The sequence below is a fragment of the Harpia harpyja genome, chromosome W (assembly GCF_026419915.1).
Source record: "Harpia harpyja isolate bHarHar1 chromosome W, bHarHar1 primary haplotype, whole genome shotgun sequence".
Taxonomy (NCBI): Eukaryota; Metazoa; Chordata; class Aves; order Accipitriformes; family Accipitridae; genus Harpia; species Harpia harpyja.
Genome location: NC_068968.1, coordinates 860,841 through 888,169, shown reverse-complemented (window position 1 = coordinate 888,169; position 27,329 = coordinate 860,841). Strand labels below are relative to the sequence as shown.

General features: G+C 48.5%; 2 protein-coding genes across 9 annotated transcripts in view; one reads left to right on the top strand and one right to left on the bottom strand.

The window, feature by feature from the left end:
* The window catches only part of UBE2R2 (ubiquitin conjugating enzyme E2 R2), a 102,512-nt gene extending 98,337 nt beyond the window's left edge, over positions 1-4,175 (top strand). The window contains exon 5 of the mRNA XM_052775320.1: positions 900-4,175. Coding sequence (XP_052631280.1) covers positions 900-1,119 — 220 coding nt within the window. The 3' untranslated portion in view covers positions 1,120-4,175. The remainder of the gene's footprint in view (positions 1-899) is intronic.
* A 2,442-nt stretch (positions 4,176-6,617) lies between these two features.
* LOC128136139 (ubiquitin-associated protein 2-like) overlaps positions 6,618-27,329 on the bottom strand; it is a 139,436-nt gene continuing 118,724 nt past the window's right edge. For 4 of the 8 annotated variants that reach the window (XM_052775311.1, XM_052775308.1, XM_052775309.1 and 1 more), the window contains 7 exons: positions 16,307-16,385; positions 14,628-14,842; positions 12,592-12,691; positions 12,404-12,508; positions 10,838-10,905; positions 9,879-10,070; positions 6,618-7,759 (listed from right to left, as the gene is read on the bottom strand). In XM_052775311.1, the coding sequence (XP_052631271.1) occupies positions 7,664-7,759; positions 9,879-10,070; positions 10,838-10,905; positions 12,404-12,508; positions 12,592-12,691; positions 14,628-14,842; positions 16,307-16,385 (855 nt within the window). In that variant the 3' untranslated portion in view covers positions 6,618-7,663. Of the gene's footprint in view, positions 7,760-9,878; positions 10,071-10,837; positions 10,906-12,403; positions 12,512-12,591; positions 12,692-14,627; positions 14,843-16,306; positions 16,386-27,329 lie in introns of all 8 variants that reach the window. The other 4 variants (XM_052775307.1, XM_052775312.1, XM_052775315.1 and 1 more) reach the window with 2 other exon arrangements.

The following is a 27,329-nucleotide window of genomic DNA, read 5'->3' as shown; positions in this document are numbered from 1 at the left end:
CCACTGTCATGCTTGCCTGGGGCAAGACCACATCTGCATTGATTCCGCTAGCTGGATGTGAAGGATATACCCCTGGTTGGAGCTACGCAGGGCAGTCAGTCACTGGCCTGAGTTGTGCAAAGAGCCTTGCTGGGAGGTTATCTTAATCCCTTCCAGCTCCATTGGCTTCAGTGGAGCTGGATGTACTCCATAAATGAGAGTATGGCAGACTGACAAGCAGGTGGGTGTGGGTGAAGGGACAGGCTGCCATCTGTTCCTCTCCCTGCTGGGAGGCAACACAGGCCAGCAACAGTTCGTAGCCTGAGTGCTGCCAGGAGGCAGCAGCCAGAGCCTGTCCTGGGGTGATGGGAAACACTTGTCTTCTGCCATCCCCAGGCAGTGCCAGAGTTATGGCTGCATCTTGGGGTGCAGCCACATGCTCAGACTGTTCTTACCCTCCAGTGGGAGCTGAGAGCTGCCAAATGCTTGTGGGAATTGCAGTTTTGAGCATGCTGGGGTAGAGTCATCAGTGGTGGAGGGTGACCGTGGATGGCATCTCTGAACCTACCTCAATAAGTCATAATAAGTCATCTTAGGAAATCACTGAACATCCCTTCTGTAACAAATGTAATTAAATTTGATCTGAGCTCTGGCAGGTCTCTAATGTGGAGTCCTGTAGAATAACTGATTTCATATGTCGCTGAGAGCGTGTGTGCTGCAAATGCCCTTGGAGTGCTCCCAAGCCTGGGGCTGCAGGAACTAAATCTGTTTCTAGTGCTGCTTGTGGTGCTTCAGCCAAACATCAGCTCTCCTGACTCTGAGCTGCCAGGAGGAGTGGAGCTGGCTGGGAGGTGGGGAGTTGAGCCATGCTGCTGCCAACACATGGCCCTGCTCACATTGCTGTGTCGTCCTCCCTGCAGGAAACAGGTTTTGGCTACCAAAACTGAGGCAGAGAAGGATGGCGTGAAGGTCCCCACTACGCTGGCAGAGTACTGCATCAAAACTAAAGTGCCTTCCAATGACAACAGTTCAGATTTGCTTTATGACGACTTGTATGATGACGACATTGATGATGAAGACGAAGAGGAGGAGGATGCCGACTGTTATGATGATGATGATTCTGGCAATGAGGAGTCGTGACCTGCTCCCTCTCTATGCCACTGTACTGCCCTGCCGACTCAGGCCAGAAGGGAGCAGCGGTAACCTAGCAGCAGTTTGGCAAAAAAGTGTGTGTGTGTGGGGGGGGGGGGGATATAAAAAAAACTTTGTCTCCTGTTGTATGGATCTGTTTGCTCCTTTTTTATGGACCTCTTAGAGACCCTCCACAGAATGTCTGAATTCTTGCATTCTTAACCCTTTCATCACTATTATTTCTTTTTAAAAAAGAAACTCCCTTTTTCACTTCTCTACAAAATGCTCACAGCGAAACAGGTTTGCTCGTGTTTAGATTCTTGAATTAAATACAGTCTTTCATTGAGATGTTTAATGTATTTAAAGCTGGAACAAACCCATTGGAAGCTGGGTTTTCGGGAGCTCAAGTGCTGCATTTACTGGGAAGAAAAAAAAAAATCCACACAAAGCAAATTGCCAAGGTTTAGCTGCTCCATTTACAATAATAGCGTGTGTACGTTCGTTTAGCCTTGTGGTGGTGGCTTTTCCTTTATAAGGTGTGGGGTGGAGGGTGTAAAGCTACTGTGTGTTGAGCTTGATGGGATGTTACTGAAAGGTACAGTATTCCTTTTCAGCCTGCTCAAGTTAGGAAATAGCTGGCCCCTGGAGCCCCGGAGGGCACAATTAGCTTTGTCTCTGAAAAAGGCTTGTGATATGAACCCTAAAATAAACACTTAACACTTCACATCTGTACAACTGAGCCCTGGGTTGCTATTTTTTTTTTTTTTCAGACTAGGTTGGGGTTGAAAAAGTTCAGTTTAGCCATGCTGCTGAGATCTGCTGCCAGCTGCCCCTCTCCAGAGGGAGGAGAACAGACATGCATCCCACTGCCCAGCGAGCAAGTGTTCATCCTGAACTTTTTTTTGGCAGTGGGAGAGACAGATAGATAGCCTCCTGCCCCAGTGCTTGCTAGCAGCTCTTGCTTCCTGCAGCCCAAATCCAGTGCTGGCCTGAGCCTTCTTTCTGTTGCTTATGTAGGTCATTTGTTGGTAAATGCAGCTCTGCTGCAGTCCTGGGGGCTGTGTGGGGTCAGCAGCAGTCAAAGCTCCCTTTGGTGCCTGCCTGGGGTGGCCAGGCTGTACCTGTGCCTGCAGTGGCTGCTGGGGCATGGGGCAGAGGGAATGGATGTGTGCTGGGCTTTCCCCTGCCTGGCTGGCTGGGGCATAGGTGAGCATGTGCAGCCCCACAGCAGAGGGATACACAGTGCTTTCAGGCTGGAAGAGGTGGTCAGCAGCAGGGTTTGACAGACTACTTAGCAGCATGCTTCAGCTAGTGCACTGAGCTAGGCCTCCTGCATGTTTTTGGGAGCTCTTGGCAGAGCTTAGGGCCCTCCCTCGTGGGGCAGTGGGGATCCTGCATGCTTGTGTCTGCAGAACCCTCTTCCTTAGTCCCTCAGCACCCTCACCCTGTTGCAGTGTGCTCTCCTTGTTCGGCTGTGGTGCAGTGGCCTGAATTCACCTTTTGCATAATCCCTTGATCAGCAGCCAGCCCTGTCCTCTTGCTCTTAGCCCTGGCACCTCCTGCTTGGGTGAGACCCTCCATTCCCACAGGTACAGAGGCAGTTACCCTGATAAGAGCTGCAGGCTCGGGCATTTGTTTATGCCTCCCTTTTGTATATCTCAGGGTTTTCAATGGTATATCACCAGCTGTGGTCCCTTGATGGGTGCTTTGTTGGGAGTAAACTTTGTTCTGTGATCAGCTTGGGGGCTATGTCCCAGGGTGAGGAGCAGGATGAGAGTGAGCAAGCTCAAAGTGTGCTGCCTGGAGGAAGAGGAGAGGAAGGCAGCCTGTGGGGAGGGGAGGAAGGCTGGTGGGGCTCTGAAATGATCAAGGCAGATGTGTTTTCAAAATATTGCTTGGCTGGGATTTGCTGCAGCAGGGACAGTCCCTGCTCCTCTGCCCCAGGGTGTGCTGGTGGTGCATCCCTCCTCTGCCCCCTGCAGAGTAAAGGCAGCCCAAGTGGTGATACTGTGTCCCTCTGTGCTCCCTGTGACAGTCTGCCCTCCTGCTTGCATGTTACCTGGGAAGGCAGCTGGCCCCTTCGTGAAGTGTCCCACATGGGCTGCTTCAGCTTGTCCTTCCAGCAAGGACTGACTCAGCCCCTGGTGCTTTTTGGAGCTGGCAGCGGGGCTCCCCTGCATCTCGTGATGGTGTGGGGCACTCCCCAGCTTTGCTCCAGCCCTGTGAGGGCAGTGCCAGTGTTGGCAAATTTGGCCCCTGGCACTCCTGGCTGCAAGACTGATCTCAGGGCCACACTGGGACAGAGACACCAACCTCCAGCTTTTGGGGGGCTGTTGGGGAGTGAAGGAGCAGAGTATGGCAATGCTGGCTGTGCTGATGACTTGGTTTGCAATGATACTGCATCTTTCAGGATTTCCCTTGTACTTTTGACTGTCTTTGCTGCATATTCTCCAGTGACTTGTATTTTCAAGCTTGGTGTTGCAAGATGCATTATCATGACTCTTGTGTTACTCTCTTTTTTTTAAAGACAAAAACCAACCTATTTTGAGAGTTCCTACATTAGCCAGACTAATTTTTCTTCCCCACTGTCCTGTGCAGTGTCACTGCTTGTTGACTTGCTGATTTCCTTTTTTGAGATACAAACTGAAATATGAGGAGGTTTTAGTTTTTGGGGTTTTTTTGGTTTTGGGTTTTTTTTGGTGGTGGTTTTTTTTTTTTTTTGAAACTATTTAAGAAATTGTGGAAAAAAGTTTACCTGATCTGTGTATTCTGGTTTTTTTTTCTTAACCTTTTTCTCCTGTCTTGGCCAATATAGTAGCATTTACATTTGCAATGACATGCCCCTTCAAATGCAGTTTTCAACCATTCTGAAGCCAGCAGGGTACACTAGATTTCTTAGTAGTTTTCTTAGCTGAAATCCCAGATGTCTTCCTTTTTTTTTCTTCAGTATAATTTACCAGAAAGAATTAACTAAAACTGATGCATTTTTGTGTTGTCTTCCCCTTCAGTAGTTATATTTTGTCTTTTCTGCACATCTGTCTACTAATAAAAATGTGAAATGAAAATATCCCTGTACTGTTACTTCCCTGTTAATTGAGCTGGTTTATTTGCATGGGTTACTTAAAGGTTTGAATAACAGCTATTCACAAGTTCAGTGCTGCTCCAGTATCAATGCCTATACATAAATATCTGTAAGGTTACTGGACAATAAAGCTGCTGGTTGACAGCTGTCTGCCTGAACTGATTTAGAGAAGTACTTTGGCACAAGGTCATGGCCTTTGCTGTTATATTTAGTCTTTCTAAGTCAGCAAAGGGGTGACAAGTGGGAAGATGGTTCATGGTGTCATATGACTGCAGCAGGGATGCAGGACTTGGGGTAAAGCTGCTGCTGCCATGGGGCTGGGGTGCTGCTGGTGGTTGGCTCCCTGGCAGGGCAGGAGCACAGCACTCCTGAAATGGTCAGGCAGTGGGGGAAGCTTGCTTGCTGGAGCAGGGGCCTTTGATGTCATGCAGAAGACTGGCAGAGGAATTGAGGTAATCACTGCCAATCACCTGTTCAGGGTGCTTGCCCTGCCTAGCCCATTCCCTGCAATAGTGGAGAAGTTTGTTTTTGCAACATCTTGCTGCTGCAGTCAAGCTAAAATTAGCAGGACAAGCGTACAGGAGTTGCATTTGCTGTGCTGTGAACAATGCCAAGTGCAGCACCTGCTGAGTCAAATGTGGTTGTGGCCTGAGTGCTTTGGCTTCACAGCTGTGCTGGAGGAATGGTGATGGCATTTCAGAGCTGCATTCCCAGATGACTCTCCATATTGGGGAATGGGACTGAGAGATGGTGTCATCTGGGCCTTCTGAGATCAGGCTTGCTTGTATCTCCTGCCTGGCTCCTACAGCACTGGGCTGCCCAGAGCTGCCACTACCTTCTTCATCCAGCAGAAGGTGTGGTACCAAAGGCAGGACAACCTCTCCAGCCTGACCTGCGCACTGGGTAAACCTGGCTGCCACTTGTGCAGGTTTTTGTTTTTTTTTTTCCCATGGCTTTTTTTTTGATGGCTGAGTGCAGCTGAGCAGCCTTGGCTCTAACATCAGACTGTGGAACAGGGGATTAGAGAGGAAATTGCTGCAAAAGAGCCCTGCTGGAACCAACAGTGTAAGGACATGGGAAAACATCCTGTTTCATCTTACCTGGGGAGGAGGGGAGAATGCATGTGGCTGACTGCACAGTGCTGCCTGCAGGCAGGACCACAGAGCAGTTGGGAAGGTGCTAGAGTTGCCTTTGCTGCTTCATGCTGGGGAAGAAGAGGGTGCCAGATGGCAACACAGCCCATCACCTCCAGGCCTGGAAGCACTGCCCTTCCATGCCCACAGCCAGGGCTGAGGATAGAAGGTGTGTAGCTGGGGACAGTGAAGAAGCACTGGCTGAAGTCCTTGCAACAAACCTAAGGCTCAGGGGGCTGCTGTGCACTGGCACCAACTCTCATCTATTGCCTTTTGCCACTTCCAACTGCTTCTGTACCCTGACACACAAGCAAGGACTGACCTACACCTGGGGGGCAGCAGTGGATTGCTATAACCAAGAAACTAAGTGTGTAAGTATGGCTTTGGAAGAGTTTGTTTTTCAAAGAATAGCTCTTGTGAGGCAGCAGCTCTGACTGACTGGGTAAATGAGGTGCTATTGCTGTAAGCCCTGTGGGCTCAGGTGCTGGTGCAGCCCTTGTACAAGCTGGCAGTAAGTCCCCAGCCTGCAGAAACATTTTTGCCCTCCTTGACATTCAGGGCAGTGGGACAGCAGCTGTCAAAGGGCTTACAGCAGCTGCTGAACTTTGACCATTATCAAAGCTTGAGCTGTGGCAGAGGAATGCCAGTGCAGTTCATGTTGTGCTGCTCACAGGTAGGGGGAGGGCTGGGTGACACACTGACTTCCAAGCCAACTGGGTCCCACAGGCTCTAAGAACAAAAAATGGTTCTCATGGTAGAAACAAACAGATTTATTTTTTTCTTGTGGGTCTTGAAACAGAAGGGGGAAGTGCAAAAAAAGCCCCTCACCTGCTGTGTGGACACATACAGCTTCATATTTACCTACCTCCTTTGCTGTGAGGGACCAGGATGTTCAGGAGGATGAGCCTGGGGCAGGAGCCATCCCTCAGGAGCCCTCACCACTGACCTTCCTCCTGGTGGAGGCCATGGACCTCATGGGCAAAGCAAGGAAGGGCAGTGCTGCAGCTGTGCTCCCTCCTTACCTATCCCAGCTGCTCTACAGGGACTCAGAGCACACCAAAGGCAGAGACATGATGCTTATGGCAGGAGTCAGGGTGCTGTCCAGGATCTCATCCCTGCAGCTGCCTGTGAGGTCTCAGCACAGAGGTGCACTCACCTTTGTCATGGTATTCAGTATCCCCTGCAGACCCATCTGCTGCTCTTACCATCCCAGCAGGAGCAGGTGGAAAGGGACAGGCTGTAAAAGCAAAACTGCTCCTGGAGCCTTTGAAAATGCAGACAAACACCAGAGATACGCTTAGATCTTTATTAGGTGGAGGAAGGGCTAAAAAGAAATGAAACTCCTAAAACATTCACCACACTGGTGCAGGACAAGAAGGACCAGGAGTTGCCTCCAGAGTCTTGTTTTAAAAAAAAAGTAGGGATGGACAGGTGAAGTTTCCATCTAGTAGCTGTGGCTTTCCTGGGCAGGGTGGCTCAGGGCAAAAAGAGGTACAAGACACAGCTTATACTTTTATTTAAGAAATCACTAGATAGATAGGTTTTTTGCCTCTAATGATGCAAAGGAGGTTCCAGAACCCAGTGAGCCATCTGAAGTCTCTTGCTAGAGAAACAAACACCCCCCCCTCAAAAACAAACAAAGAAGAAAACCTTTTTTTTTTTTTTAAATTATTCAAAAATTGAAAAAATAAAAAGGTGAGGCTGCAGCTCAAGGCCACAGTGACTAAACTGCCCACAAGAGTTCATCTTCCACAGCAGGAGGGAGAGAGGAGACAAAAGAAAGGGGAAAGCCCACAAAGCATTCCCCCCCCCCCCCCTTAAAGCAACAGCTATATTGGGGGCTGGGGGCAGAAATCAAACCAACAGGACACATCTTGATTCTTTTTTTTTGGGGGGGGGGGGGCAATGCCTCCTTATTTGCCTGAATTTAGAACTGCATTAAATAAGTGGGCTGCAGCTCCAAAAAAATGGCACAGTTTGACAGAGTTAAAGCTTAAAAAAAACCAAGGAAGGATGCCCTGGTGCAGATGGGAAATAATTAGTTTTTCTACAAAGAAAATAAAACAGGCTGCAAGATGCAGAAAACCACATTTAGGCTCTATTACATTTACAAATACATACATAAATATATTACATACAACAGCAACTCAAAGAGGAAGCGGGCGAGTCACACAGAGGATGGCTGGCTGGCTGGCTGCAGGTCTCCCGGCACAGATGTTTGGCTGAGCAGTTACTTCTCCTAATAATTTCAGGAATGGGCTTCAGCTTTTTTTCTCTTTTTCTTTTGTTTTTTTCTCCTCCTCTCCTTTCATTCTCTCCCCCCTCCCCGGTTTCAGATTTAGTTTGTCCAGTATGGAGAAGTGCCATAGGTGGTTTTGGTAGCCTGAGACTTTTGCTGCATGGTGCTGGGTTGGTTGCGTTGGCTGGATCCACCCTAGAAATTGGAAAGGAAGGAGACATGGGCATCAGCTGCCCTAGCACCTGTGCTCCCAGGAAGACAAGCCTGTCCATGCATCAGCAGAAGAGCTGCCACCCCCAGGGACAGCCCTGACACCTGCCAATGCAGCAATGCTCCCCCCCCGAATGGATCCGTTTCTGCTCTGCAACATCTCTGCATCTTGCAATCCAGGACAAACAGCCACAGAGGCACCAAGCAGAAGCATGGGGATGCACCATCCCACTGCCCCCCACCCAAGACAGGTTCAAGCACAAGGAAGGAGAGGAGCAGGACTGGGGACAGCAAAGGAGCTCTCTCAAGGTGAATGGAGGCAGTGCACCAGCCAAGGATGTCACACAGAGAGAGAAGTAATTTCCTATTTCTGGACTCTAAGGCAGAACACTCTGTTTTTTCAGGTGTATTGGGTCTGGCTGAGATGGAGTTAATTCTCCCCATAGCAGCCCTCATAGCACTGTGCTCTGCATCAGTAGCTAGAAAGGTGTTGATAACACACCAGTGTTTTGGCTACTGCTGAGCAGTGCTGGCACAGCATCAAGGCTGTCTCCCCAACATTTTTGCCCCCCCCTCAACGGCAGGCTGGGGCAGGGCGAGATCTCGGGAGGGGACATAACCAGGACAGCTGACCTAAACTAACCAAACAGATATTCCATACCATATGACGTCAGCTCAGATATAAAAGCTAAGTAAAGGGAGATGGAAGGGGGGCATTTTTGTCTTCCGGAGCAACCACTACATGTACTGAAGCCCTGCTTCCCAGGAAGTGGCTAGACATCGCCTGCTGATGGGAAGTAGAGAATAATATAATTTGTTTTTCTTTGCTTTCGCATGCGACCTTGGCTTTCACTTTATTAAACTGTCCTTATCTTGACCCACAAGCCTTTTGTTATATTTTCTCCCCCTGTCCAGCTGAGAAGGGGGAGTGATAGAGCAGCTTTGGTGGGCACCTGGCATCCAGCCAGGGTCAACCCACTACATCAGGGAACATTTATAGTGAGGAAAGGAAACGCATGGGCTGGTGAAACCAAATCAGAAATCGGAGCTGACATGCAACCTGCAAGGGGAATGCTTGATTTTTTCACCCAGAGTTACAGTACAAGTGCTCACATCCTGCTCTCCTGCTGCAGCCAGGGGACAGCAGCGTCTGCCTTGGCTTCATACCTCACAGCCCATCTCTCCACACCCCACATCAGGATGGCCTCTTCACAGAATCACAGGCTGGCAGGGACCTCTTGAAGTATCTTGTCCAATCCCTCTGCTCAAGTAGGGTCACCTAGAGCTGGTTGCCCAGGACCATGTCCAGACAGCTCCAAGGATGGAGACTCTACAACTTTCCCTGGGCAACCTGTGCCAGTGCTTGGTCACCATCCCAGTAAAAAAGTGTTTCCTGATGTTCAGACGGAATCTCCTGTTTCAGTTTGTGCCCATTGCCTCTGGTCCTGTCACTGGGCACCACTGAAAAGAGCCTGGCTCCATCCCCTTTACGCTCTCCCTTCAGGTATTTATATACATTGATAAGATCCCCCTGAGCCTTCTCTTCTCCAGGCTGAACAGTCCCAGCTCTCAGCCTTTCCTCATAGGAGAGATGTCCTGGTCCCTTCATCATCCTTGTGGCCCTTCGTTGGACTCTCCAATACATCCATGTCTCTCTTGTACTGGGGAGCCCAGAATTGGACACAGGACTCCAGGCGTGGCCTTACCAGTGCTGAGCAGAGGGGAAGGATCTCCCTTGACCTGCTGGTGGTACTTTGCATAATGCAGCCCAGGATCCCGTTGGCTGCCTTTGTGGCAAGGGCACATTGTTGGCTCATGGTCAACTTAGTGTCTACCAGGGCCTTTTCTGAAAAGCTGCTTTGGCCCCCAGCATATACTAGTGCATGGGGTTGTTCCTCCCCAGGGGCAGGACTTTGCACTTCCCCTTGCTGAACTTCATGAGGTTCCCTCCCCAGCTGGTCAACAGCATCAAGCCTGTCAGTCTGCAATCATTGTCAAGGCCCTTTCCCAATGAGCAAAGCAAAAGCCCCCAAGACCCTGCTGGGATGCGGGTGGGAGCAATCTGCCCTCAGGCACTCTGTAGATGTGAAAGGGGCCGACTTACCTGCCCATCTTGCTGAAGATGGTGATGCAGCATCTGGGAATGAGGCTGCTGATGGGCAGGCAGGATATGGAGAAATGGGGCCGGAGCATAACCCGGGGCAGCACCAGGGTTCAGGGGCCCAGTCGATCCGAGAGCAGAGGGCAGGCTGAAAGGAGGCGGTGTGCCAGCATGGAATCCCTGCTTGTCAAACGTCTGCACAGGAAGTGAAGGGGACAGCGTCAGACTGTTGTGAGCAGCCCCACAGTGACCAGACAAGAACAAGAGTGGCCCAGACACACATCACCTGAACCTTTCACCAACCCCATGAGCAAGCCAAGTCACATCAAATACCTGCAAGCACTTCAGCAGATGAGTTTCAGCTCCTGTTCTCACCCATACTTCTGCACTAATGCCTCCAACATTTTATTTTATTTTTATTTCCACAGCTACTGTGCTCCTTTTTTCCCTGACCTCTTTTTACTCAGTGAGACATGGGATGGCAGCAGCTGCCTGAAGTCAGTCCTTCACACATTGCGGGGGCTCAGCCTGGAATTACTCAACCTACCCAGGGAGGCCCAACAAAAACACAAGAAGAACTTGCAATAAGATTTTCCTCCCCCTGGCCAAAGCTCAACCCAGCCTCTCAACTCACCTGCTTTGGGGGCTATTTTGACTAAAAACATTAGTGCCATCACACTTCATTTGCACTCAGGACACAGCACACGTGGGGCAGCATGTGGCAGTGTAGAGCACTGCACCTATGCCAGCAGCTGCTGTCAGGAGCTGACATGGCAGAAGCAGTAGGACAGAGAGCAAGACTCCTCTCCAACAGCAAACAAACAGAGCCAACGTAAGAAATGCCACAGCATGCTGACCCTGAGACCAACTGGCCTGGGAATGGCCCTAGCCACCAGTGCTCTGCAGGGAGAGCCATCAGCCTGGTCTCAGGCCATGGGGGAGGAGGGTTCAGCATTGCTCACCTGAGTCTTGTTATAGACTGAGCCACTGATATCAGGCACACCTGTGTTACTTGAGGTCACAGAAACACCTGGAAAACAAACAAAAAGAAAAAGCCACCAAAAATGAGAAAGTCAACCACCACCCAGCATGAGCCCTGTGCTTTGCTCCCAGCACGTCCAGTGACCTCAGTGGATGCACCTTTGTCCACAGCTGCTGCACCACATGCCCTGCTGCTGTTGCTGCCAGCCAGCCTGGCAGGGTTCTCCATGCTGTCAGACCCACAGCATCCCACATGGGAACAGAAGGGCTCGGTTCCTCACTCCGGCTGCAAAGCAGGAAACCAGCCTACTAGCATAAATCACCCACATCCACAACCCAGGGGTTACCACTTGGATTCAAATGCACTTCACCAGGCAGCAGCTAGCTGCACCGAACGCTTATTTAAGCTCATGAAAAGCCAGCTTTCCCCTAGGATTAGGGATGCATTTGGCTCTACTGCAGCATTCAAGAACTTTCTAGTAGTGCACTGAGTGATGAGACTCAGCATCTGCTACACATTTGAGCCCTTGTCCTTTTACATCCTGCAGAAGGGTGAGGTCTGCAATGCTCCTCTGCCCTGAGAGAATTAATATGACTGATTCAGGCTGGCTTCCACCAGGACCAGCTGGTGCCACAACAGGCTCAGAAACACTCACCAGCAAGGTGACTCTCAAACCAGCCACTTATTCAGAGTCTTATAAAGACTGGCTATAATCATTTCACTTGGATCAGAATAAAACCAGCGGTTCCTCTGGCCAGTGAATCAGAGGACTAGACTCAGAGGGTGTGCACTGCTCTAAGGTTGTACCCTTCCTAGGACATTGCTCTTTTTTGTATTGCTCCTCCACAGAGAGCTTGATCAGCTCTTGGCTGAAGACAGTCCAGTTGGTGTTTCAAATGCACAGCAAATGCTTGGTATTTGCTTAAGCCCAAGGATGAACAAGTTAGTGCTAAGCTATACTAATCAGTATACATTTCTCAGGTCTAACCAGCATGTGCAGAATAAAGCTTTCATATAAGCTGTATAAATTCTTCAGCCTTTACAGTCACAAAGGAAACATTTCCAGGCATGAAACAATGTGATGAGTTACAAGGTGTACGGACAGCAGCTGAAACAACAGCCCAGAGATGTGTGAACTGCCCTGCTCGCCCCTAACACGTGGCTATCTCAGGTGCCTACCAAGAAACTAAAAATCTAGTCTTCATTTGGCAGAGGACCATTTCAGCAGCAGCATCCAACTGCTTAGGCTTCAAAAACAGCACTGCTGCAGGACCACTATATTCTTCAGCAAAGAAAACTTTGGCAGAGGAAACAGCTCACCATTTCTCCCATGTATAATTGTGGACAAAGCTGCGCATCAGCCACACAAATCCTTATGCAAAGTTCAGCCAAGAGGCTTAGAAGGAACACTTGGGCCATTAAAAAAGCATTTTGTATATGGGAGATGGAGAAACAGCTTGGATCGTGACCCTGAGCTGGCTGCTGGGTTGACTGTGTTTGCCCTACCAAATCCCACTCAAGAGCAACCTCAAGTCTCATGTGTTACCTTTCCCAGGTCCAGTGCCAGCAGATTTTTGTGCTTGAGATGACCCACTGTAGCCTCCTTTGCTGTAATCTCCAGCTGCCGTTCCCTGCGTTAAGTCATCATAGCCTGCTGGTGTGTACAAGACAAGGTGTTACAGTGTGCAAACAGCTCTGCAGATGCTCACGTGAAAAGCACAGTGGTAAGCATACCTGCTCCATAGCCGTGCTGCCCATAGCCACTCGCTTGCTGGAAAGGAGTTGACGCAGTGTTCAGGTTGACTCCATGCTGTTTAGCAGATGCTGGCGGTACCTAGACAAAGGAAGGGAACAAAAGGCGCTGTTAACTGGGGAATGGCACGCAAAACACAAGCTCCCTCTGCCATCTAGTGGGGAAGGCACCTCCACCTCACATGGGAAATTTAATCTGGAGTTGGGAGCACTGGGATGGCATGGGACATGGCACTCACACTTCCAGCAGTAACTTGCTGTAGTGGATTTATGCAAGCCCCAAGTTTTCTGCTAGAGCCGCCCCTCTGATTGCAGTGCAACCCTGTCTCAGAACAGGCTGCGTATTTCTTTCATACACTGACTGTAAACAGCAAATTCTCACTCACAAACCCAAGAAGGAGCAACCACAGTGCTCTCCCTCCAGAATCAAATGAAACACCAACTCCTGCCTGAGGCTGTTTCATAAAACACAGTCCTACAGGGCCCTAAAATAGACTCATCTACCCTTCTGCCTGGAGCATCACCTCTTCCCAAATAACATTCTCCCTCCTGAGACTACCAGCCCTGCTCTCTGACTTAATGGGGTCTCTTCCATCCTTGAAAGGATTTCCTAGGCACTCTTAGCTTGCTGACTCAGCTTTGGGTCTCCCTTTGACTCTCCAGAGGCTGCTACAGGCTTTCAGGAACACTGAGTCCACGAGCTGTAGCTGTCTGCTATTTACAGTAACCTGCACAGGAGTCCATGAGTTCTGGCCTTTTAAATTTCCTGTTTTCTTGGGGAAGAGACTGCAGCTATTTTCTCATGCTTGCACATTTTTTGGAGATCCCTTGCAGACTGGGGAACATGACTCTACTCCGCTGTCATGAGACCCCACCTGGAGTACCATAACCAGTTCTGGGGCCCCCAGCACAAGACAGACATGGACCTGTGTTGTGGTTTAAGCCGCTTGCTCACTCCTCCCAGTGGGATGGGGAGGAGAATCAGGAAAAAAAAAAAAGTAAAACTCGTGGGTTGAGATAAGAATGATTTAATAACTAAAGTAAAATAAAATTTAATACTAACAATAATAAAATATAATAATAATTCTAATGAAAAGGAATATAATAAAAAAACCAAAAACCCAAGTGATGTGCAATGCAATTGCTCACCACCCATTGACCGATGCCTGAGCAGCGATCCATGCCTCCCGGCCAACTCCCCCCAGTTTATATACCGAGTATGATGTTCTATGGTATGGAATATCCCTTTGGCTAGTTTGGGTCAGCTGTCCTGACTATGCTCCCTCCCAGCTGCTTGTACATCTCGCTTGCAGAGCATGGGAAACTGAAAAATCCTTGACTTAGGATAAGCGTTACTTAGCAACAACTAAAACATCAGTGTGTTATCAACATTATTCTCACACTAAATCCAAAGCACACTGTACCAGCTACTAAGAAGAAAATTAACTCTATCCCAGCCGAAATCAGGACAACCTGTTAGAGCTGGTCCAGAGGAGGGCCATGAAAATGATCAGAGGGCTGGAACACCTCTCCTATGAAGAAAGGCTGAGAGAGTTGGGGTTGTTCAGCCTGGAGAAGAGAAGGCTCCAGGGAGGCCTTATTGCAGCCTTTCAGTACTTAAAGGGGGCTTATAAAAAAGACAAAGAGATACTTTTTACCAGGGCCTGTAGTGACAGGACAAGGGACGAGTTTTAAACTGAAAGAGGGTAGATTTAGATTGGACACAAGGAAGAAATTTTTTTACAATGAGGGTGGTGAGACACTGGAACAGGTTGTCCAGAGAAGCTGTGGGTGCCCCATCATTGCAAGTGTCCAAGGCCAGGTTGGATGGGGCTTTGAGCAGCCTGATCTAGTGAAAGATGTCCCTGCCCATGACAGGGGGGTTGGACTAGATGATCTTTAAAGGTCCCTTCCAACCCAAACCATCCTGTGATTCAAAGATGTAGAAGGTTTGGGCTGAAGAGAGCAAAACTAGTGAGGCATGAAGGGAGGGTTACAGTTTAGGCTGTCACACTTACAAACATGGTTGGCCCATACTGGAACGCACTGGGTACGCCAGGCACACCAGCGTAATAAGGTAACCCAGTGTAGCTGTACCCTGGGGGCAGGGTCGGGTTGAGGAAGGGCTGCTGAGTTGTATGGTGAGTCTGCGTCTGGTTCTGCTGCGGCTGGGCAAGTGTGGTAGCAGGAGCAGGGGAGGCAGAATCCCCACGGCCAAATTTTGTTACGTCACCTGCAAAAGAAAGAACTGATCAGAAAAGCTATCAAAGCCACTCCAAAAGCAGAGGATTCAAAGGATTCAAATCCTCTGAATACAAGTAGACAACTACAGAAGAGAGCACATCCTACACTTGAAAGGCTGCAGTTGTTCATGGGAAGAACTCTCCCGGTCTCTTCCTGATGACCACAGGGACATTGCCTGTTCATGTGCCATGGCTAATCCATTGATAAAATGGAGATACCAATACTTACCTATCTCACATGGTCTGAGCAGATTCATTACTATCAGATCATTGCAATAAAACATGCTAAAAGCAGAAGTATGGTAAATAGCCAAAGAGCAAATGGTTGTTGGGTTAAAGTGTGACTCTCCTGGAGGTTAAACTGATTAGCTAAGCTTCATGGGCTGAAAGCAAGTTAGGATTTACAGGCAGTGATGGGCATATTTTTGTCAATGTCTGTTTATTTGTCAAGCAAGATGTCCGGTTCCTCACACCACCAAAGTTCTGGAGACAGTAGCTGAAGGCCAGGAAAGCAAGGCTTGCATTGCGGGCCACCTTATTGAAGAAGTAGGAAGGGAAATTTGGTTATTAACCCAGAAGCAGCCTCCCAAGAGAACTGATTATGCAGCAGAAAAAACCCGAACACTTGCATTTTCTGGCAGCCTACAGAGCAGCATGTTCACATGTTTTTAGGGAGGTGACATATGTCAATCACATCTGTCTCATTCCCAACTAGTATTCCTTTATGTTGGTTACCAAAAAGTATGACAACACTTAATACCAGCATTACAGGAATTATAACACCTATGGCTACAGTTTTAAGGTGTAATCAGATGGCAGTGAAAGAAAACCACTGGCTGAAAATCCTGGATGGCATTAATGTCATCTTTGCACACTGATAACTGAAGAGCAAGTGCAGGAATGAGGAAGGGCTTCTTAGACCACATGCTTTTGGGAATGAAGTCCATTAGATTTGGGGAGGGTGAGGGAGAGTCCGCTAGATGCAGCTCCTGCTGGGAACATACAAGTGCTAAAATAGCAGTAACAAAGTATGAGTAGCTGCTGAGGGGGGTCTATTCCAGTGCCAAAAAAGGAAAGCAAGCCAGTTGAATTTTGAGAAGAATGATTAAGCTATGGAATATTTTTCAAGCACCTGTATGTGCTTGGGAAGGGCACTAGATGACACTGCCATTTACATTCATAACAATTTTGCACTTATTCTCAAAGGCTATCCAACATACTCCCAGAAGAAGTCACATATGAATTACTGACCAAAACCACGAAGGAAAAAAAAAACCCAAAAAACAATGTCAGGGTTGAAAGGGAGATGCTCGCTTTTGTTTGACTAGTTTGGACTGATGGGTTTAACTGCTTACAGAAGGGAAAAACGAGTGCTCTTTCAGCAACGGCAGGATGACCTGCATTTAGAAACCAGCACATCTCACTTATCATCCTCGTCTTTAAATAGCACTCACCTGAGTACGGGTTGTTAGCAAGGCTCCCATCTCTGCCTGTCAAGGTTGCAGGAGCAGGGAATGTAATTCCGTAGTAATCCTTGGAAAGAGACAACATTGTTTATTAATAGTTGAAACCATAACAGAGCTGGACAGATCTTATGAACCCTGTATTATACGCATAAGAAAATTTAAAAAGCAAGAACTAAAGGATGCTTGGGCAGAAGCTGACCTTATCACTTACAGCAGAGCTGGAGATTTACCTGGATCCTCAACTTCAAAACAACCCTATTTTATAGACATTTTTAACATCATATACAAATACTTAATCTCTTAATGGTAAGTTAAAGGCAACGACTAAACACTTTCCCCCCCCAACTCTCAGCTCTGAGCTGTCATATTCCAGCAAGACTGTGCCTGGAAGAGCAACAGACCATCAGGGGCCAAAGACCTGGGGTCAGGCCAGGACTGTAATCACAACATGGATGTAGTCTAAAGGTTTTACCCTTGTACCATGCCCTGTTTTCTAAAAGTAAAAACATCAGCTAGGAAAACAGCACAAACATTAAAAAAAACTGGAGAAAGAGTTACCACCTGATGACTGGAATATTTATTTAAACTATGTTACAGGAGACCTCAGATCAGTAGTCTCCAAAGTGGGGTGCACAAGACAATCCATTGGGGTGCATGAAGAAAATGTTTTTGGTACCATTAATAAATAAAATTAAATAAAATTAAAAATAGTGTTTGTTTAACCTTTCTCTCATCCTTTTTTAATTTTTATTTTTGTGTATGTTTTATAACATACATATTAGTACAGTAGTATATGTATATAATTTATAAAATAAAAACATATTGGGAGTGCTCACAAATTTTTTACTGATGGGGTGTGCAATCAAAAAAGGTGGGAGACCACTGTCTTAGATCATTCTTCTAGGTCCTCTACAGGAAGGTAAGACAGTCCTCATTCTAGAAAGCTCGCACTTCAAGATGACAGGACATACCAGCAAAACCAAAGCAGCATTTTGTCTTCAGTTTGGGAGAAAAAGAGAAAAGTTTGCCCTTCCCTCTCTGGGTGAACTCCACATGTGGGGCTGGTACTCTGCTAAGTGGTTTTCCTCCTAATTCTCATGGTTTACTCCTCACCACCTCCAATCCATCAAGAGTTAATGCTTTAACCACTAACGTATCCATTTCCAGTCTTCAACACTGGAAAAGCATCCTCCTTCTTCATACTTGCCTCCGCAAATCCCCCAGCACCTCAAATGCTTTCTCAGAGTTGACAGCACCTTCCGCCTTGCTGCATTTCTGTGCATCACCCCCGTCTCCTACACCCAATCCTCCATCACTGAACATGAAATAATCCGGCAAAGATATATTATTGCAGGTGCTTTCTGTAACTTGAAACAGTGCCATATTTCATCATCCTTTCCTTCCCAGGTAATTCCACCTCATCAACTCCGGCATGAATCACTTAACAAAACACAACCAAATTCCTATTAAAAGTCTTTGCAGGTTACTCAAAAGCAGCGGTCCCATCTCCTTCTGAGGAAAATGACACAAAAAGCAGATTTGGAGATAAGATCTGAACAGGATTCAGTGGATATGAACTGGAACTGACACACTAGCATTTTCCCCCATATAAACCAGACAAAATATAACCAAATCCACATGAGAACAGGGTCTAAGGATTGCAATTATTCCCACTGCCCCTCAGGTGGGAGAAAACCACATCAGCACTGCATATCCCTATCCCACACACCTGTGCATACACACATTCAAAACAAAAATCATTAGAAAATACAAGTGCAAGCCAGTTATCTTTGCACTTCATGCCCTCCCATAGGAAAACATTGGAAGAGATACTCTGCTCTTCAAACAACACGGGTATTTCCTGACCTACAGAAGGCACACAGTAGAAGGTGCCTAAAGTCAGAACTGAAATATCAGGAATAGACTCAAAAGGTGAGACAGAAAAGGACTGAAAAATGGTAAGTGATCTGACGTAATAGATTTAAGCTCCACCAAGCAGCTCGCTAGGTACCACAGGCACCAGCTAAGACATTTGTAAGATCTCTACTACACAGGCAGCCTGCAACAGACTAACAGAAAAGATAGCATATCCCAATGTAATAATACACACAAAAATTAAAACAAAACAAACACACACCCCCACCCCCCAAAAAAAACCCCAACACAGTGAGAACTTACAGCATCAACATACACATTAAGAAATTGAGTTAAATTAAAAAAGAACACCCCCCCCCCCCAAATAAAAAAACCAACCCTCAGGGAAAACCCCCGTTCTCGCTGTATCAGCAGCCACCAGTACCTCTCGCTGCTGGAAGCTTCCCAGGAAGCAGTGATGACTTGCACTTGGGATTCTGCCCACTTTCACTTTCTAGATGTAAATGGACCAGCATGTCAAAGACAAATATTCCCACCAGCTCCTGCCTCCCATACACCTAATGTTGCCTAATTTCTACAAATTCAAAACACAATAAAAAACCCCCCCAAAATCTAGAAATCACAATCATTGCATGAATAGTTGATGAAAAATCCTTTGCAACATTTATGCATTTATTTATAAATATCAACACACTGAGGACAAATAACTCGGGGGGGGCAGGGGGGATGACAGATGACCCCAAAAACATTCTGCAAGATATTTGCAGAGAGAGGAAAAACTCTTCCACCAGCAAAGCTGCAGATGACATAGAGGAAAAAAAAAAAAGACTGACAAACTAAAAATATTTGTCAATAAAGGAAAACATGCATTAACTCATATATATGATATATCAGAGCGTGAAATAAGAAAAATAGATGTTGGTAGGCAGAGAAACTTGAAAATAAAAACCAAGCAAGACCACTCAAAAAACAGATGAAAAGGAAACCCTGAAACATCCCCAACACAGCTACCCCAAAAGCCTCTGCTGCCACTTTCATCCCCTGCTGAACCATAACAGCACAGGAGCCAGGTTCCCCCTGCACCCTGACAGCAGCCCTGGGAAAGAACCAGCTCCCCTTCCCTACAGCCACCTCCTGCTCACACTTTGACAAGCACAACAAAAGCCCTCAGGAGAAAGCAAATGGAAAGCAAAACTGAAAATGGAAACGGAAATTCTGTCTAGATGATGATGATGAAAGGAAAGCCGTGGCACCACATAAAGCTGGCCACCCGGCAGCACCCCGAGCACAGCGCCCACCCACACCACCACGAAGCCTGACCAGGCTCCTGCCCAGCACCACCCACGCAGCACCCACAGCCCCACCATGGCTGTGTCCGCAATCCCGCAGCCCCGCCTGATGAGTAGAGGCAGCAGCAGCAGCCCAGGCTGGGATTGCTCAGCACCGCTCACACCTCTTCCAGCCAGGAGCCCATGCCAACGGGAAAACAGGCATGACCACAGCGAGGCCAGCAGCACCGTGGTGAGGCCAGGGCCAGGCTGCGGCACAGCCCACACACCCGCACAACGACGACATCTTTGCTGGAAAGGAAGGAGGAGGAAATTGCTGTGCTGCATGCTCATGGACAGCCGCAAGGCGATGGGGAGAGGGGTGGTATTTATTACCCACAGCCTTATCTAGCCCATCCGGACTGCAACCTCCCCTGATGGAGGGGAAAGTCCCCATGGACACTGCGAGACTCTCATACCAATGACTATTTATCACAGAACTCTATTTATCTGGCCATTAATTTATATATTTATATATTTTATTTATTTATTCACTTGTTGGAAATAAAGACTTTTTTCAAAAAAAAAAAAAAGAATAAAAAAAAGAAAAGAGGTGGTCTCTGCAGGCAGGCAGGCAGGGATGAGCCTCCCTTCCTGCAGCCCATCCCACCGATGCCTCCTGCCCTGGTCGAAGGCTTTGGACAGCAGGCCACTCTCAGGGACCCACCATGGTCCTCCAAGCCCACAGGCATCTCCTGCTGATGCTGGATCCTCGGAGCACACACTCGCCCAGATGACATGATGCCTGCCCTGCATGATCCTCCTCTCCCTTCCCAACCCTCTCCCACTGCCAAGACATGAAAGTCACCTCCAAACCACCACCCCATCACAAACAACCATTCAGCAATGCCACAGCACTGCTTGGGGCCAAGCAGGGTGGCCAAGCAGGGTGGCATGGACAAGGTGCACCTCAAAGAGGTAAGGAGGGGACCCACCAAGGCCTGCAGAGATTTGGAGAAGGAACAGCAAGACCTCAGTGCTACCAACCCCACCCAAGAAACACCAAAAAGCCACAAAAAACACAGGAGATGCCCAGGACTGCTCATTGCTCTCCTACAACCACCACAACTGGCCCAGGATGCTCCTGCCTGTGCTCACACACCAGTGACCATGGGGGCCTGCCTCACTACATAGAGTGCATCGGCCTAGGCCTTCTTCACCCCAACACATCCTTAGCAAACAAAAAGATACATCCCCCAAACACCACCACCCAACATGGTCCAAACCAACCAGCACAGACCAGCACAGCATTCCCCATGAAGGAAACTGCTCACTCACTGCCAGCTGTTCCTTCGCCCTCCAACCACCACCCCAAAAATATCTGCCCCGGGTGCTTTGCCCTCCCCAGGTAAGCCCGAGCAAGAAAACACAAAAGTTCAGCAGCTTTGGCCTCCTCCCACACAGGACAAAGAGGTGGTTCCCCATGCTCAGTCACACCACCTCCACCACCACATCACTGCAAGGATACTCCTCTGTGCAAACACAAATGGGGACTTCCCATGCAGCTGGAGAGCAAGAAAACAAGTGGGACCAAATATATTCAGGTACACAGCGGGGCCTTCAAGATGCAACTTCCAGGTTGTACTACAGTCCTCCCGATATTCTTCTAACCAGAAATACCCTGTGATGCCAGGCAGAGGCAACCTCATTGGCTCTGTCTTCTCTGAGGTGACCGAAGAAAACAAACTCTCCTCAGATGTCCTCAGTCCTCCTCAGGACTTCGCCCTCATCCACAACCACAGCCCCTGCGCCTGGGACCACGTCCGCCTCAAAGCTCGCATCTGCTTCCAAAGCCTCCACAACCTCACCTGCATCACAAGCAATTAGCCCAATGACCCAGACCAACCCGCACGGCCCCACCCACGCCACCACCACCACATCTGGACCACTGCCCCATTCCCCACCTCTGTCCTCCCACCTCCCCTGACCAATGGCAAGAGCCACTGTGTCCTGGTTTCAGCTGGGATAGAGTTAATTGTCTTCCTAGTAGCTGGTACAGTGCTATGTTTTGAGTTCAGTACACAAAGAATGTTGATAACACTGATGTTTTCAGTTGTTGCTAAGTAGTGTTTAGTCTAAAGTCAAGGATTTTTCAGCTTCTCAAGCCCAGCCAGCGAGAAAGCTGGAGGGGCACAAGAAGTTGGCACAGGACACAGCCAGGGCACCTGACCCAAAGTGGCCAACAGGGTATTCCATACCATGTGACGTCACACCTAGTATATAAACTGGGGGGAGTGGGGGTGGGGGGAATTGCCGCTCAGGGATTAACTGGGCGTCGATCGGCAGGTGGTGAGCAATTGCACTGCGCATCATTTGTATATTCCAATCCTTTTATTATTGCTGCTGTCATTTTATTAGTGTTGTTATTATTATCATTATTAGTTTCTTCTTTTCTGTTCTATTAAACCGTTCTTATCTCAACCCACAAGTTTTACTTCTTTTCCCGATTTTCTCCCCCAACCCACTGGGTGGGGGGGGAGTGAGTGAGTGGCTGCATGGTGCTTAGTTGCTGGCTGGGGTTAAACCACAACAGTCCTTTTTGGCGCCCAACGTGGGGCACAAAGGGTTGAGATAACGACAAACCTGACCAGAGCTTATTAAAACAAATTTGTTACAAGCATTCATTATATTGGTCTAATAGTCGCTGGTCACTATGTTGATTTATGTGTTCTTAGAGTTGTTGCTCTGGTTTTTAAAGTTCTGTTATGTATCACCTCGCTTGCTGTATGCAGTCCCTTTTCTGCCGCTTATCATCCGTGGGAGGTGGATTAAGGTTTTCGCTTTGATGTATTGTGTAACACTGGTTTATGGTATGATAAAGTCATCGGCTGTGGGATTAATCTGGTATTTGCACTCAGCATTGTCACCTTTATACTCCAGGAGCCATCTGTGGGAAACTATTAATAATTACACCATTTACCTTTCCTCCTTGGAAAACCAGTCTATGGGTGGGATACCTTCCCCTCTCCTTTCTCCTTCAGTCCAGTTACAATGGTGTTTGAGAATTTTGAAAATTTGAATACCCTTGGGATGCTGAGACCAGCATAGCCCTACTGCTAGGAATTAGCATGCTCCTGAATGTGGTTCAGGTCTTGCTTAGGGTTAAACAACTATTTAAGAAGATCACCCAGAGATCTGCCCTGAGGCTGGATAATTATGAGTGGCAGGGTGTGTGGGGGAGTATGGGCAAGTACCTAGAACAGCAGGCACCTCCAGTGTTTTGGAAATTCACCCCTGAACAAGCACAGAATCTGGAAGAACTAGTAAAATATTTGGAAAAGGTATGCTGTCACCCCGGCAGCTCCAGAGAGATACAAATCACTGCAACGTGCTGGGGCCTGGCCCATGCCTATCGAGCCCTGTTCAACACCACTCAGTACCCTCGAGGGGAAGAGAAGGTCTCTGGACCTAACAACAAAACGATGAGCACTGTGGCTACCCAAACCTCGGCGACGGGCACTGCAGCCCCTCCAGCCCCGGCAACGAGCACGGCAGCTACCCAAACCTCGGCAACGGGCACTGCAGCCCCTCCAGCCCCGGCGACGAGCACTGCGGCTACCCAAACCCTGGCGACAGACACTGCAGTTACCCAAAACCTGGTGAGCGGTACTGCAACTGAACCAGCAGACCAACCTGCACCAGTATCAGTTGCCCCCATACAGAAGAAGAAATATACAAAAAAATCAGTTCACTTAGCGAAGGATGAAGGCGAACCAGGGTCATTACGAGAACAGGAGGAAGAGGCAGAACCAGAGGTGATCACCCGATCCCTATCCTTGAGTGAGCTGTGGGATATGCGAAAAGATTTTGGCCGCCGTATAGGTGAGCATATTATCACCTGGCTGCTCTGATGCTGGGACAATGGGGCTAGTAGCCTGGAATTAGAAGGTAGGGAAGCCAAGCAGCTGGGATCGCTTGCCAGGGAAGGTAGCATTGACAAGGCAATTGGAAAAGGGACACAAGCCATCAGCCTCTGGAGGCGACTCCTGTCAAGCATGAGGGAAAGGTACCCCTTCAAGGAAGATATTATATGTCAATCAAGCAAGTGGACCACCATGGAAAGCGGTATCCAATATCTGAGGGAATTAGCCGTGCTAGAGACGATTCATCATGACCCGGACAACCCACAATTACCCAAAGATCCAGCGAAGTCCAATGCACACGACCCATGTGGCAGAAGTTTGTATGGAGCGCACCATCGTCCTATGCCAACTCATTGGCGATAATGACCTGGAAAGACGAAGAGGCACCGACAGTGGATGAAGTGGCTCGCCAACTCCGGCAATACGAAGAAAATCTCTCCTCCTCCCTACAAGCCTGCATTTCGGCTGTGGAGAAGCTGTCCGAGGATTTCCAGCAATTCAAAGAGGATATGTCCTACTCCCCACCTGTAAGGACCAATGTCTCAGCTATTAGGAGTGAGCGTTCCTCTGCCCAAGAGACAGAATATAGAAGGTACACACCACGAGGTGCCCTGTGGTTTTACCTATGTGATCATGGAGACGACATGAGGAAATGGGATGGAAAACCTACCTCGGTCCTAAATGCACAGGTACGTGAGCTGCGAGGAAAAACCACCACAAAAGGGGATTCTACCAGGAAAAATGCCGCTCCAGTTTCCAAACAGAGTAGAAGGGCTGATCTTATTTCTGATCCTCTTGAAGGGACTTCTGAGCCAATTTTACGAGAAGTGAGTACTGGATACTCTGACCAGAATTAGAGGGGCCCTGCCTCCAGCCAGGTGGAGGAAAGGCATAACCGGGTCTATTGGACTGTGTGGATTCGATGGCCTGGCACATTAGACCCACAGGAGTATAAGGCTGTAGTAGACACCGGCGCACAGTGTACCCTAATGCCATCAAGTTATGAAGGGGCAGAACCCATCTGTATTTCTGGTGTGACAGGGGCATCCCAAGAGTTAACCGTATTGGAGGCTGAAGTGAGCCTAACTGGGAATGAATGGCATAAACACCCCATTGTGACTGGCCCAGAGGCTCCGTGCATCCTTGGCATAGACTATCTCAGGAGAGGGTATTTTAAAGACCCGAAAGGGTATCGATGGGCTTTTGGTATAGCTGCCTTGGAGACGGAGGGCACGGAACAGCTGTCTACCCTGCCTGGTCTCTCTCAAGACCCTTCGACTGTGGGGTTGCTGAGGGTTGAAGAACAACGAGTGCCAATTGCTACCACGACAGTGCACTGGCAGCAATATCGCACCAACCGAGACTCCCTGATTCCCATCCACAAGTTGATTCGCCGACTGGAGAGCCAAGGAGTGATCAGCAAAATTCACTCACCCTTTAATAGTCCCATATGGCCAGTGTGAAACTCTAATGGGGAGTGGAGACTAACAGTTGACTATCGTGGCCTGAATGAAGTTACGCCACCACTGAGTGCTGACGTTCCAGATATGCTAGAACTTCAATACGAACTAGAGTCAAAGGCAGCCAAGTGGTATGCTACAATTGACACTGCTAATGCGCTTTTCTCAATCCCTCTGGCAGCAGAGTGTTGTCCACAATTTGCCTTTATTTGGAGAGGTGTCCAGTACACCCGGAATTGATTGCCCCAGGGGTGGAAACACAGCCCCACCATTTGCCATGGACTAATCCAGGCTGCACTGGAAAAAGGTGAAGCTCCGGAACACCTGCAATACATTGATGACATCATCATATGGGGCAACACAGCAGAAGTCGTCTTTGAGAAAGGGAAGAAAATGATCCAAATCCTTCTGAAAGCTGGTTTTGCCATAAAAGAAAGGAAGGTCAAGGGACCTGCATGGGAGATACATTTTTTTAGGAATAAAATGGCAAGATGGACGTCATCAGATCCCCATGGATGTCATCAACAAAATAGCAGCTATGTCCCACTGACTAATAAAAAGGAAACACAGGCTTTCTTAGGTGTTGTGGGTTTTTGGAGAATGCACATTCCAAATTACAGTCTGATTGTAAGCCCTCTCTATCAAGTGACCCGAAAGAAGAATGATTTTAAATGGGGCCCTGAACAATGACAAGCCTTTGAACAAATTAAGCAGGAGATTGTTCATGCAGTAGCCCTTGGACCAGTCCGGGCAGGACAAGATGTTAAAAATGTGCTCTATGCTGCAGCCAGAGAGAATGGCCCTACCTGGAGCCTCTGGCAGAAAGCACCAGGGAAGACTTGAGGCCAATCCCTGGGGTTTTGGAGTCAAGGATATCGAGGATCCGAAGCTCGCTATACTCCAACTGAAAAAGAGATATTGGCAGCATATGAAGGAGTTCGAGCTGCCTCAGAAGTAGTTGGTACTGAAACACAGCTCCTCTTAGCGCCCCGACTGCCAGTGCTGGGCTGGATGTTCAAAGGGAAAGTCTCCTCTACACATCAGGCAACTGATGCCACGTGGAGTAAGTGGGCCGCACTGATCACACAACGGGCTCGCATAGGAAACCCCAGTCGCCCAGGAATTGTGGAAGTGATCACAGACTGGTCAGAAGGCAAAGATTTTGGAATGTCGGCAGAGGAGGAGGTGACACGGGCTGAAGAAGCCTGTGGCAGTACATCCCGCCCCCCCCCATCCTGCCAGCAGGAAACAAAACTTCTCCAGGAAGGGAGAAGGGGAAGGAAACCCTGGAGGCTGCAGGTTGAAATTTGAACTGGCCAGTCGAGATGCGCCAGGTACACCGAGGTGACCCTCCTAGCCAATAGAATTAAATGACCACAGGTCAGATTCGACAGGGGTAGAAACGGGGTCCCGCCGGAGGACACGTTGGCAGTCCTCCTGGGAGCAGCGGGTCTGCAGTCGGGGACTCCCCCTCGGGCCGGGGCACCGCCCGAGGTAACTCCTCGAGGGAGAGAGCCCTCAGCTTTTAGGTGAGTGATACGCGTGTTTTGAGCCATCACTTTAAATCTTGGGGATTCTTAAGTCGGCCGTGTAGTATTAATTCTCTTTACATCATTGAGCCTGTGGTTTTATAAAATGTTACCGGACTTCTAACTAACTTTTGCTGAAGAATAAATCAGAGTTTTAATACCTGTTGGATTTGGTTAGTCGTGCATCCGTAACAAAGCCCTGCTTTATAATAAACTGCCAGAAAATGAGAGGCAATATGCCCTGTTCACTGACGGATCCTGTCGCATTGTGGGAAAGCATCAGAGGTGGAAGGCTGCTGTATGGAGTCCTACACGACAAGTCGCAGAAACTGCTGAAGGAGAAGGTGAATCGAGTCAGTTTGCAGAGGTGAAAGCCATCCAGCTAGCGTTAGACATTGCTGAAAGAGAAAAGCGGCCAGTGCTCTATCTCTATGCTGACTCATGGATGGTGGCAAATGCCCTGTGGGGGTGGCTACAGCAATGGAAGCAGAGCAACTGGCAGCGGAGAGGTAAACCCACCTGGGCTGCCGCACTGCGGCAAGATATTGCATCCCGACTAGAGAATCTGGTTGTAAAAGTACGTCATGTAGATGCTCATGTACCCAAGAGTCAGGCCACTGAAGAACATCAAAACAACCAACAGGTGGATCAGGCTGCCAAGATTGAATCAGCTCAGGTGGACCTGGACTGGCAACATAAGGGTGAGCTATTTATGGCTCAGTGGGCCCATGATACCTCAGGCCATCAGGGAAGAGATGCAACATATAGATGGGCTCGTGATCGAGGGGTGGACTTGACCATGGACACGACCGCGCAGGTTATCCATGAATGTGAAACATGTGCTGCAATTAAGCAAGCCAAGCGGTTAAAGCCCCTGTGGTATGGAGGACGATGGCTGAAATATAAATATGGAGAAGCCTGGCAGATTGACTATATCACACTCCCACAAACTCGCC